The sequence below is a fragment of the Chinchilla lanigera genome, unplaced genomic scaffold, assembly GCF_000276665.1.
Source record: "Chinchilla lanigera isolate Chin_1 unplaced genomic scaffold, ChiLan1.0 scaffold00046, whole genome shotgun sequence".
Taxonomy (NCBI): Eukaryota; Metazoa; Chordata; class Mammalia; order Rodentia; family Chinchillidae; genus Chinchilla; species Chinchilla lanigera.
Window position 1 is genome coordinate 2,902,510 of NW_004955447.1, and position 13,391 is coordinate 2,915,900.

The 13,391-nt window shown below is 35.2% G+C and overlaps 1 protein-coding gene across 1 annotated transcript in view; it reads right to left on the bottom strand.

The window, feature by feature from the left end:
• Positions 1-5,585: 5,585 nt before the first annotated feature.
• Csn1s1 (casein alpha s1) overlaps positions 5,586-13,391 on the bottom strand; it is a 20,350-nt gene continuing 12,544 nt past the window's right edge. The window contains exons 10-18 of the mRNA XM_013518489.1: positions 12,966-13,007; positions 12,069-12,110; positions 10,475-10,492; positions 10,008-10,049; positions 9,135-9,161; positions 8,227-8,250; positions 7,434-7,568; positions 6,737-6,777; positions 5,586-5,956 (exon numbers count right to left, since the gene is read on the bottom strand). Of these exons, the coding sequence (XP_013373943.1) occupies positions 6,772-6,777; positions 7,434-7,568; positions 8,227-8,250; positions 9,135-9,161; positions 10,008-10,049; positions 10,475-10,492; positions 12,069-12,110; positions 12,966-13,007 (336 nt within the window). The 3' untranslated portion in view covers positions 5,586-5,956; positions 6,737-6,771. The remainder of the gene's footprint in view (positions 5,957-6,736; positions 6,778-7,433; positions 7,569-8,226; positions 8,251-9,134; positions 9,162-10,007; positions 10,050-10,474; positions 10,493-12,068; positions 12,111-12,965; positions 13,008-13,391) is intronic.

Consider the following 13,391-nt stretch of genomic DNA (forward strand, 5'->3'; position numbering starts at 1 on the left):
TGGATTTGTGGGAGGCATTGTTATGAGCTCTAGGTCCTCAGCTGGACTCATGCAGGCATTTCTGTGGGATCCAGGCCCTCAGCTGGATTCTTGCTCTATAGTCTGTGGACAGATTTCCTGCAATCTTTTGTATATCGTTCTTTGGGTGACTATTATAAATAATCATATAAAGTATGTGTCCTGTATTGTATTGTTCTCCCTTGCAAAATAAGCCCCAAACCAATACACTGCCCAAACAACTAAGTGATATGTGGTTAAAGCATGTCATTGACCTTTAGTTACAAAATACCATGCTGTTGGCCAGAGGTCAGTAGCTCTGCTCTGAAGGCAAGCACATAGTCCAGACTAACTGAGATTAACCAGAATAGGCATGGCTCTTCTGGAAAAAGCATACTCAGTGGTAAAACACACCCATTGAATATCTTTCCTCTCATAGTGAAGTAGCTTTAAGCATCATCAGTCATTGAATTTCATTGCTTTCTCTCTCTCCTAACCTCCATTATGCAATATGTGATTTATAATTGCTTCCAAAATTGTTTAATTAATATAAAGAGATGGTTTACAAATATGCAGTATATCACATATACATATATGTGTAAGGTAAATAAATATACACATGTAAGGTAAATATACTACACAATATTGTAACAAATATTGATAGCAAATTTGAAGAAATATTTCAACATGATGAGGTATTTTTTCTCTTTAACTATTATCAACCGGATTTAAGAAATGTCCAAGTCTTTTAAATAATAACTTGAAGTCCAACCTAAGTATTCTACTAAGACTCCTGAGCTTTCTTCATAAATGAACACAACAGGTAGAACTGTGTTCCCCAAATATATGTCCCAGATTTTGTCCCCACTGACTGTGAATGTGACCTTATTTGGCGTGGAGTGTTGTAGATGAGATGAACTCAAAGTGAGGTCACATTGCATCAGAGTGAATCTTAAATCTAAAGACTATTGTCATTATAATGAAAGGAAGATTTGAGCAGAGATAAACACAAAGGAAAGAGTGCTATGTGAAGATAGAGGAATCAAGTGTAATGATGCACCTACAAGATACATCTATAAATGAAGGACTGGCAAAGATTACCAGCAACTGCCAGAATCTAGGGAATGATAGGAAAGAACTCTTCCTTTGAGCTGTCGGAGGAGCATGGTCCTGCTAATGCACTGATTTCCCTAAACTGGGAGATAATAGATTTCGTTTGTTTAAGATACCTAGTCAGCGCTATTTTGTTTTTTCTTTTTTTTTCTTTTTTTTTTTTTTTTTCTCTGGTACCGGGAACCGAACTCACAACCTTGCGCTTGCCAGGCAGGCGCTTTGCCGCTGAGCTAAATCCCCAGCCCTGCGCTATTTTGTTACATGAGCCCCAGGAAACCAGTATAATAAGGTATTCAGATTTTGGATACATTTTGTTCAAATGTAACTTGAAAATGTTTAGTCAGATTATTTGACCAATGGAGAACCAGAAGATTTCAAATTTATTGAAATTGCTAAAGCCAATATTTATAAATGAGAAGAAACTGAAATTTATTCCATAACAGAGGATTACTTACAGTTTTAGTGTTCTACAGCACAGTGGTTTGACTATATTTACAACCATTTATTAATGTTTTATAAAGAAGTACAGCTCTTTTTTTGAGTTTAAAGGTTTCCAATGCAAAAAGTGATAGATGTTTAAGGAGATGAAATAGCTAATTACCATAAATTAATCCTTTTGTACATGTATCAAATTATGTCAACATACCCTATAAATATGAATTATTATCAGGTAAAATATTTAAATATTAGAGATCAAGTAATGTACAAATGTAATTGTGAAATTCTACAATAGCAATTTCGTGTACCTTAACAGGTAGAAAGATTTCAATGATTCTTTTTTTTTTTTTGTCCTGGAAATCAAACTGAGGACCTTGCACTTGCCAGGCAGGCACGGTGCCACCGAGCTGTATCCTGTGCCCAACTCTTGCTTATGTAAGTGCACATACGTTTCAGGCCAGAATTCCTTAATGGGATTCATACAGCAAAAGTCCACTGACCCAAGCAGAACCAATTAGCATTGCTCTCTTGATTCAGAAACATGCAGAGAAGCTGCAGTGTGGTCACGTCAGAGAGAACACGAGTGACCCGGAGGCCTCAAGATGTGGCCAGACCACCTTTCCAAGGACATGGCAAGAGCTTGCAAATTAAGACAATTCCGGTAAAAATGAAAGTGAAAGATGAACAAAAGGGTTGATGGTCACCTTCAATCTCTTTAAACAAGCTTTTCTTGATGTACATTCTAATGCCTTTCTCCTTTTAAATTGAGATAAAGGTTATTTTCTGTTAGTTGGAACTGATAGCAACATTCCTGTAGAGACATTCCTGACAGTGTAAAATCAAATTCTCTGATATCACATTTTTATAAAGTACTAGTGAATCTGCTTACAGTTTTCACTGCTTGTAGTTATAGACTTTAAATTTCTGAAATAGAAATCGAAATTGACTTCTTAAAAATTACACAATTAATGTGTTAGTCAGTTTAAGCCACCATAATAAATGTCACAGACTGGGTGACTCAAAAAATAAACATTTATTTCTCATGGCTTTGGAGGCTGACAAGTCCAAGATCAAGGCAATGGCAGAGCTAGTGTCTGATCAGAGTCTTTGTCCTGGTTTGCATGGTAGAGAGAGAAATCATCTCAGGCTCTTCTTACAGGAATGCTAATGCTATTCACCAGGTTGCACTGTCATGATTGAATTGCTTCCCAAATGCCCTAACTCCTAATGCCATTACTTTGAGGATTCGAGTTTCATGATGGGGACATTCCGGGTCATGACTGTTGTGCCCAAGCCAATTAAAATGACACTTGAATTCACATACTTGTAGGCTTCCTGCAAACTTTAAGAAAGTGTAATCCCAGTCATTCAGTCTAATACACTGAAAGATATGGAAGAATTAGAGAACCCCTAACTCCCAAATCCTCCTAAAATTGTTCCCACTGTGTCTGAAGTCATGGTTCTTTTATTTTTCTTCTGTAATGGTTATCTTATTTTCCATTTTCATTGCTGCCTCACCATAGCCAAATTCAACCTTGACATGGATTAGAAGTAGAAAGAGAATCCTAGAAAGTTCTTCCCTTAATGTACAATGGAGTACACAGAAGTAAGGGTGATGTAGGGGCTGAATCTGACACATATAGTTTAGGTTTTGTTTTAATATACAACATATAGTGTTGTATAGTATGCAAGTATACTACATTCGAAAATCAGACAATTTTACATACCAGTCAGCATTTGCAGTTTTTCCTCCAGCACAAGGATCTAGTGCCGTTAGCTCATGTATTCTTGAATGGCGAGAGTGGGTTGGGAAAAGAGGAATGTGTTCCTCATTTCCCACAATCATTTTTGAAAGAAGACGCTACAATATGCTTAACTCTAATGACCCATCCCTTCATTTGCCTACAGACAAAGCGTAGGTAACTAAGAGGAACATGCTTTAAATAGAAGTCTTTCCTACATAACTGTCATGGCTGCGAACTGTGGTGAGAAGTAAACAGCAATGGAAATTTGTGACTTCAGGGAAGTCATAAGGTATTCTCAGTCAGCAAACCCAGATGGTAACAGATAAACTCCTGAAACCATGTGATGACTAAAAGTTTTAGAAATATTAGTGTGATATTTATTGTATGAGAAATGGTCAGACCAGAATTCATCTTTGTGTGAGGCTAATCATGATGTCTCCAGGAAACATTTGATAGCAGTAATGCCAGAGGGATTTTTGAATCAAAATGGAAAAGTATCCACAACTGGCAAGCAGATTCCTGGCTCACCCTACCATTGTAGAGAGTAACCTTCCGCATTTTCAATTTCCAAGTAAGATCAGCTATAGTATAGTCATTTCTTTAGTGTGAAAGGAGAAATTCTGTAAGGATTTTACCATACCACTTCTAATATTGATACATGCCTTTGACCTATGTGTTTTTGGGCATTTACCTGGAGAAATGGCATCATCTGACACTGGTATAGACCTGTAGATACATGCTCTGTTTTACCACTAATTTTCTGGTATGAGATTTGAGTCAGGTGATAGAGGGTGCTTCCATCAGAGTTTGCCTCCTTTAAAGGTAGTGGTGGTGAACCTGTGACATGTGTGCCACCTCTGGCTGTTTGCTATCACTGAAAGCTCTAAGAGGTTCGCCATCACTGTTTTGTCAGTAAGGGTCTAAACCAGTGTCAAACCTTTTAGAGACGAGTGCCCGAACTGCAACCCCAGACACACTTATTTACTGCGAAGTGCTAACATTGCAATTAAACCTGAATACCGAGGTTTTAGTTTAGAAAAAAACAACTCATACATTAACATCTTTTCTTTAAAAGAAAAACAAACAACATGTGCATCATAGGTTCTCCACCACTGGTCAAAGCCATTCATGCTAAGTCCCCAGTTCAGAGTGATGGTTTAAATTGAATACCGCTTCCCTTACGCTTGGAGTAAGAAGGTTGAAAAAGACTCATTAGAGCTCATTATTGTGTTTCCTTCTATGCTTAAATAATACATTTTAGAAGTTTACCACATCTCTGGGGAAATATCAGTGTGTGTTAAAAGGTAAAAGATGTAAGTAAGGATTGAGAATCATGTTATTCTTTCCAGTTGCCTCCTGGATAATAACAAAAGATTATTTCAAGTTAAATGAGGTAATGATACCCATCACAGGTGACATTTTAAAAGTGGCAGTTTTCAAATAAATTTGTGGTACCTGCTTTTATAGAGAGTGATGTGATAAACATATTTTATCCCTTCTGATTTAAAAACTAAAGAATAAAATAAAATAGTACCCTTAGGCTATCTTAATTAACTTAGTTTTGGTGCTAGAGGCATCACTGCTCACATGTTGCAATGTGGTAGACCCGTGACTCAGCACAATGTCATGAAGTTTGGTTGTTGTGGGACACTTCGAATAAAGTAAATCTTACCTGGGACTTTGAAGATATCAGAGCAACTGACTATTGTCACTTTGGGAAACAGCTCCTGCTTGGGCTCTGGAGAACCCGGAACAGGGACCACAGATTGCAGGCTACTATGTGTCCTAAACTGCCCTTTGTATTTATCTAATCTCTCTAGCTATACACTCAGGTATAATCAAGTAGCATCAAACAGGCCAGTGGCATTAATTGGTTGTTTAGGTTCTCAGGGTGCCCACAGCTGCCCCAGTGCTGTTCCTTTCTGCAGTTGTAACTGTGACCATATAAAATTATTCTCCAAACAACTGGCCTTCAAGATCGTAGCTTATCAGTGCCTTGCGTGGCCAGCTAGCAAAGGAAATAGTTTTAAAAGTCTTCATTAAGAGGGGTTGGGGAGTTAGCTCAGCTGCATAGTGCCTGCCTGGCAAGCGCAAGGTTGTGAGTTCGATTCCTGGTACCGGAAAAAAACAAGAAAACCCAAACAAACAAACAAAAAACGTCTTCATTAAGATATGCTTTATAGTTTCATAAAAATAAATTAAAGTAAAACATTATATACATAAATTCTTAACAGGATTATATAAAAGCTGTTGGATGGAATAATGACAGAAAACGAGGACTGTGCCTTAAAATTCAATTTATTGGAAAGAAGAAGACCTCAGTCACAGCACACAATTATTCGAAATGATGGGACTTACAGGAAAAGCAACTCAAAGCCTTCTAAACAAAATTTCCATTATAGAAATTTAGTAAAGACTTTAATACCCTCTTACAAGGTGCTCTCTGTATCTATATGACACAACTAGAATTCAGATGATAACTGTCTAGGAAATTTGAACCCGAGGAGAGGTTGCTGTGATCTCCAATATATAGTAGATGAAAGAAAAAGAAATATGCCCTCCAGTAGGCACCTTGCTATTCTAAAATCATAGCCAAAGCTGTGGTCTGTTTCACGTGATGATCAGGCAGAGAAGAAAGTCGGAGAAGGAAGCTGTAGTCACATCTGTAAGAAATGGATATATGTGGTTAAGTATTAAAGGGGAAGAGAAATTCTTATGTTATTCATTTTACTAATTGTTTTCATATTAGATCAGGTCACTCAATTATTTGTGTTTCCTTTTACTGAGATACACAGACATTGTTCCTGATTTGTAAGATTCAAACACAATTTATTCCTAAGTAGTAAAAAATTGTGCAATAATAGACAATATAACAAGGCAGTTACAATGAGAGATTTCCACATAGGTCAGAGTGTTAGCATTTTCCTTAGTTTGATCTATTGGCAGGGACATTTCCACTACCGGAAAGGGGAAACAAATACACACCTACACAAACACACACACACACACACACACACACACACACGCACGCACTCAGAGAAACAGAGATAGGAGAGAGAGAGAGAAGGAGAGAGAGAAGAGAGAGAAGATTAGAAGTCCAATATAATGGACAAAGGCAATTAAAACAAATATGTAGACATTTTCACTGTGGTTGGCACACTTAGTTTCACTGTGTGACTTGGTGCAGTTTTCTAGTGCAGTGATCATAAAGAATGGAATACCACTGTTCTATTTACCATGATAATTTGTCCTTTGTGTGTACCAAAGGACAAATTTACATGAAAAACTAGTAACATCCACACCACATTGGTATAAGTTTCTAATTTTATAAATTTTATTAGTTAAAGTGGGCAATTTTAGTTGCTATTTAAATGCACTATGATTATAAAAAAATTTCAAATGGAAGTATGATCAATAGCAAGACATGCAATTTTTAAATTTACCTAGTGCCATAACTGGGGAGTTCCTGAGAATTGATTTAGTTCTGAAAAAAGCAAAAATTGGTAAAATCATGTGATAAAAGCAACCAACAACACAATTTTACTAAATAAGGAAAAAAATGACTATTCCTTATTCAGTCATAATTTTCCCAATAGTCTACTTAGCAAATATTGCTACATTTGTTTGTCATCAAGGTTATGAGAAATAAGAAGCATATAATTTCAATCAAGCAAAAAGACCAGGACTTGAATTTAATTCCACTGGATACCAAAGTCTGTGCCATTTTCCCCACATAGGATCTTTATGTTTATCATCTGTGTAATCAAACAGAAGGCATATTATACAAACTAAAGGAAGATAACATTGAACTACATATCAGGCATCTTTATATGTTTAACTTGGGGAGAAAGTTTTTCCTACTTTCTTCAGACTGTATTTTACTTACTGAATACATAATACTGTTCTGCATGTTACTAGAAATGCCTGTGAGCCCCAGATGGCAGGAGGTATTGCCAATTTTCTATTTCATAAGATTCTACTACATTACTATGGAGATTGCTGACTTTATTCTAAACTGATTTGCTACCTATATATTAAATTGATAGATAAATCTATATCCTAAATCTTATCAAGTGGTACATGGTTTTTAAAAATGTATTTTTGTAGAACATCAAAATGCAGTAATTTCAAAGAACTTACCAACCACTCTGACATGACATCAGTGTTTGGAATATTTTCAGGGATGATGGGGTTCATGTTGTTGAAGAAGGGCAGGAAAGGTACATACTGCACTTGCGGGGGATAGTACCAGTCAGTGAACGGGTAGGCATTGAGCTGGAGGTGAGCATTGAAAAACAGCAGTGTATGAGCAATTTGTATGAGCAACTCCTGTTTTGAATCTCTAAGAAAGCGGATCTTTTTATCACTTTTTAAAGTCACTAATTGATACTGAACCCCGTGACCTGCTTTACTTACATAAGTTTAATTTTCATGGCCCAGAAGAAAGTACTAGCATGAATTTTATTATTGCTTATTATAAACTCATGGGCTTTGGGGTGAGAGAGGAAGTTTCTGTCATTTAGAGCTCTATTTTCATTTTCCCTAATACACTTGGATCAAAAGAAGGGCACCATGGCCTGGGTCAACATAACTAGATTTCAGGAACATTGGAAACAGGAAGGAAATGATTTTCCAGTCATTATCTTACCACCTTCCAAAAACTGGAGTTTGGGGAACAAAACATTACTTTTCCTTCTAAAATGTTGGAATAGCTCCCTCTATTATTTACTGTGATAGTTTATCTATTTTGTCCTAGATTAATATACACAATTATAAGTTGAGATAAAATATTTGTTTTTTTGATAAAATTAGGAAAAAATTGAAAGTGACTACATTTTGCTGTGCATATCAAAACAAATATGATATCTAAAAATCTCTTTATTCATTAAAGCATTTAGATTATATGAAAGTAACTATGATAAAGTCAACTTACCTCATAAAAGAACTGGGCCTGTTCCTTAAAGGAGAGCAAACAATGAGCTTTGTTATATACATCCAATTCATCATCATGATACACTAAATTATTGCTGGCTAAACCCCCCACTAAGAAAACATACATATAGTTGTCCTCTTGTTTTAGAGAATCACATGGAAAGTTGAAACCAATATACTCAATCTTTGGACCTCAAATGAAGGTGCTTTGATGATCATTACCATAAAATTGATAACCTCAGTATTTTGAATTTTGAGGAATTCTTTTCCCTTCAATCGTGTGTCCTGGTATGTATGTAAAACTCAGTGACTTTCTCCCATGTTTTATTTTTATCAGCATATCGTATGTAAGATGTATAATTGAATCATCAGTGGCTGAGAGCCACTGAAATAAATGCACAGTTTCTACCTTTAGAAGTGGAGATACACCGAAGAAGTGGAAAGACCAGTGTATGGCAAATTGAGGCAAGGGAAAATAGTGATAGACACTACTATTAACTTTTTCACAATTGAGAAACTAAAGATCAAAGAGAATATACAGTGTGTTAAGTATATGATTAGGAAGTGTCAGACCACAGATGTAAAGCCCAACTTACTTTCAGTAGCTAGTTCTATAATAAAATTTGGAAAACAAGAATTTCAAGCTAGGGCTTTTTTGACTTGCAGGTTGGCCTGAAGCTGCCTTTATTCAGGAATGGCCAAAGAATTATGCTTTCAGTTTCCTTTGGTAATTTAGATCTGATCTTCCACAGCAACTCTTACTAGAGAGCCATACACAAGTCAATAGCTACGAAATGCCAGTATAGCATTAGTTAATGGTGCAGCTAGTACCTTAATTTCTTAATAGTGACCAACGACTCAAAAACAGTCTTGGGTGCAGTATTAAAACACACATACACATGCATGTACCTGGTTTGCCATTCTCATAGGGCCTCTCTAGAAAGAAAAAGAAAATTCAGAATTATCCTTTAAGACTAAATGAAACATTCAAGACAGAAGGAACAATCTAATTGAAGTGTCTTTTATGTGGAAATTTTGGTTCTGCTGTTAGTTTTGTCAGTTGCATCTTAATTACTTAGACATTGTCTTCTAGACACAGGAAGCATCCTCAAGAGTCTTAGGACTCACTAAATGGTGAGTACCGGTTAGAAGGCTCTACGACTGGTATGAAATTGGCTTAGACTATCCATAGGAATCAGAATTACCATGGCAACACATCTCATAGCAGCTGGCTATTACCTTAAAAATGAAATCAGAGGCTGTAGGAACACTGTAGAACTAATGGTAGGTAAGGTGAGGGAAGAATCAGTACCTGTTCTGTTATTCACGAACTCACTTCACTGGTAAGAAAACAGAGTATCAGAGTGTTTTGACAGAGATGCTCTCTCTAGATGATTTCTTCTAAAGAAAAGTATATCTAGTCGTAAATCCATATGGTCCACTTAAGGATTCAGAGTTACAACTGGGTTTGGGATTCCTAAATAGACAGTGAAATTGGAAATTATACAAGTGTATGTATCTGACTATAAATTTAAAAATATGTTAAAATATATTAATGTAAATGTAGAAATTAATGCTTCATAGCACTGGTGATTATAAATGTGATGCCTGCCCTAGCTGAGGTAGAATAGGATAGTCACTTCTCCAAAGAAAAGCAATAAACAGTATTCATCCCTCAGATTTTAGGAATGAAAAGGAAGGAAGACGGCTTGAACAGAAGAGTGGGAGGCTATTTAAAGGAAACATTTCTAAACAACATAATTTATGTAAGTGAAATATTACCATTTGGGCTTGGTTGTGTTCATTTTTTCTGTAAAGTTTCTCCTGTATGAAAGGAAATACATTTTAAATTACTTAGAATATTCTGGTACAGCATGTTCATTTTACAATGCACCAAGACTATGTCATCATCTACAAAACTTAAAATTAACGATGATCTATGTTGGGATTGGTAAGCGCCATTGAAATATTATAGTTTTCTAATTTTAGAGAAAATAGGCAGCTGAATGAGGCTAAGCATACTATAGAGCTTTAAAAAACTACAGAATTTATAAGGATCAGTGTTTGGAGATAAATTGTAATCTAATCATACTGCAAGAGTATGTGTTTTCTGTACATGGCTATTTACTATCATTATACAACACGAGTGGTAGCTCACAGAACATATTTTTGTTTTTAGAAAAGTATAAGTTATGAAACACCACCTAAAAGAAATATTAAAATGTTTTAGTTTGGATAAATAAGCTCACCTGGGCATGAGCAGCTTCCTAATAAAGAAAAAAAAATTAAATTTTAATATATTGATTTTGTGTAACCAGCATTTATTAGGTACCTACAATCAGACCTAAACAAGTCCAGGGACAAAACTATGAAATACTGTACAATGTACATCAATCCCAGTGTGGTTCTAAGGTTTGTGGAGATGACAGTCTAACTTTAGCATAGCTAGGGGAGTAAGTTCATTACGTAGTGTCTCAGAGCAATAATTATGAATTCTAGCTGTGTACTGATATATTTAAGTTTACTTAAACTTTATTTGTTTATGTTTTGCTTGTTTTTTTTTTTTTTTTTTTCAGGACCTTGCGTTTGCCAGGCAGGCTCTGTGCTGCTGAGCTATATCTCTGGCCTTGAACTTTATTTTAAGCACAAGCAATTGGAAAGCTGAACCAGCGCATCAATCTTGGTCTAAATGAAAAGCATTACTGACTTTGTTTTTAATTTTAATTTTAATTTTAATTTTAATTTTTTTTATCTTTTTGAGACAGCGTCTCAAACTGCTTGCTATGCAGTTCAGGCTGGTCTTGGGCTCACTTTGTAGCCCAGGCTGGCCTCAAACTTGCAGTGATCCTCCTGCCTCAGCCTCCCGAGTGCTGGGATTACATTCATGCACCACCATGCCCGGCTTCCTTTTACTGAAAATAGAAGAAAATATAAAATTTTTCTGAATTGGAATCAAGTCTTTTCCTAAAGTTTTAATTAAGTAAAACCTCAGGACTAAATAAAAAATGACTCTTTTATTCTCCCAAGTGGAAAACTTATGATACTCAAAAGAATCAAAACTATTGATGAGAAGGTTGTGAGAGGTCTGACAGACGCATTTCTAACATTTAGCATCTGACTCCTTCTATAGAATCTGTGCTGTTTTCTCAAATAGAAAGTTTATTTGATCTATCTGTTCTTTCAAAAATAAGCACATTTCATGGGTAAGTCCATTTATGGAATCTTCAAGAAGCAATGAATTTGGGGAAATAGACATTATGATAAATTTTTAGATACAATATATCATTAACAAAACTATCCTATTTTCAATAAAAGGAAGCCAGGCATGGTGGTGCACGCATGTAATCCCAGCACTCGGGAGGCTGAGGCAGGAGGATCACTGCAAGTTTGAGGCCAGCCTGGGCTACAGAGTGAGCCCAAGACCAGCCTGAACTGCAAAGCGAGACGTTGTCTCAAAACATAAACAAATAAAGTTTAAGTAAACTTCTTCAAGAAGCAATGAATTTGGGGAAATAGACACTATGATAAATTTTTAGATACAATATATCATTAACAAAACTATCCAGGACTTGACATAGAATGCAGTCAAATTAAATTTCTCCCTGGTTAGTAATTTTGAGTATGATATACAAGCATAAATAGCCCAGCCATACATAGAAAGAAAAAAGTTTGCCAGTAAATATGTTGATAATCAGAAAACTAATTTGTCTATTATTATTAATAGTCAAGGTTAAAATAAATAATTTCTTGAGACAAGTAAAAATATATTTAGAATCCATCTAATTTAAAAATATTTTAATCCTTCAGAACTTGATTTTTTTATTATAAGAAGTAAAATATTACCAGCTGATGTTGGTTGTATTTTATCAGTCTAAGAAGCTGCTCCTATATAAAAATAAAAAAAAAATTCCAATTTCTTGGATAACTTTCAGTCCAAATCTCTAGGGAATAAACCACAAATCCTATAATTCCTTTTCTGGTGGTAAAGAATGAGGAGTTGTTAAGTCGGCTTTTGTGCTATTTCCACCACAAATAAATTGGGCTAATTTAGTGATTCCTTTTAAAAATATTATAAAAATAACTTTAAAACTTTATATTATAATGAAGCCAGATATGAACTATCAAGCAATTATTTTACATGCTATCTTATTCCAGAATTACCATGAGAAAACTACAAAAAACTTTTGCTTTCTAACTATTGAAATTTATTTTTCCAAACTAAATCACAGTATCATTATGAGCCAAGTTTTAAAATGGTGTTTCTAACATGGTACTAATATTTACGGAGGCTTGACTATGTGTTATGATTATGTGCTATATTTTAAGTTATATAATTTAATATTCATTATTATCACTTTCAGTTTAGAACTAAAGTTATTAGACTTCTGGCTAGTATGTCAATCATCCAACATCACATGTTGTAAAAAGTACGGGGTCAAGGCAAAGTCAAATTTAGCCAAATCCATGCACATACTAGCACTTACTAGCACTTACGTTTTGCAGATTGCAACATGTGATTATAACATTAAAAAATAGCCCAGTGAAATCATGAATTATACAGTAGGGATAAAAATGGTGCTATTTTTATTTTCAGGGGAGAATAACTAAACATCTAGAATCAGACTGTTTACTGAGAATTAAAGTCTAGTGGATGCTGAGAAGGAGAAAGAAGTTAGCATCACAGTATTTTCATGGACTCCTTGGTGGCCTTGATTTCCTAAGCCTGCAGTGAAGTATTACCAGGTTCAATTGGTAGACCATGTCTTCCCTTGGATTGCACTTCTGTAAAAACATATATAAAGATTGTTTAAGTAAATTTTGATACACTAGATATTAGTGACATTTTATTTATTATTCATGTATTTAATTAATTAGTGCATGTGTGCAGTGCCTAATATTTACAGACCTTGTGAGGAGTTGGTACATGGAGAGAACAGATCTCAGTTCCTTCTTGTGTCCCCACCCGCTTCCTTCCTCCATCTCTTCATTCCCTTCCCGTTTGAGAAAGATCTATGTCCTTACTTTCTACCATCTATCTTTTACTTTGCCTCCATATTTTACATTCAGCTAATACATCTTACTTCAGTGTTATTGGGAACAACTTCCTATAAAAATAAAAGCATGCACACTTTTAATATTATGATTTCTTTTTTTTTTTTTTTTTTT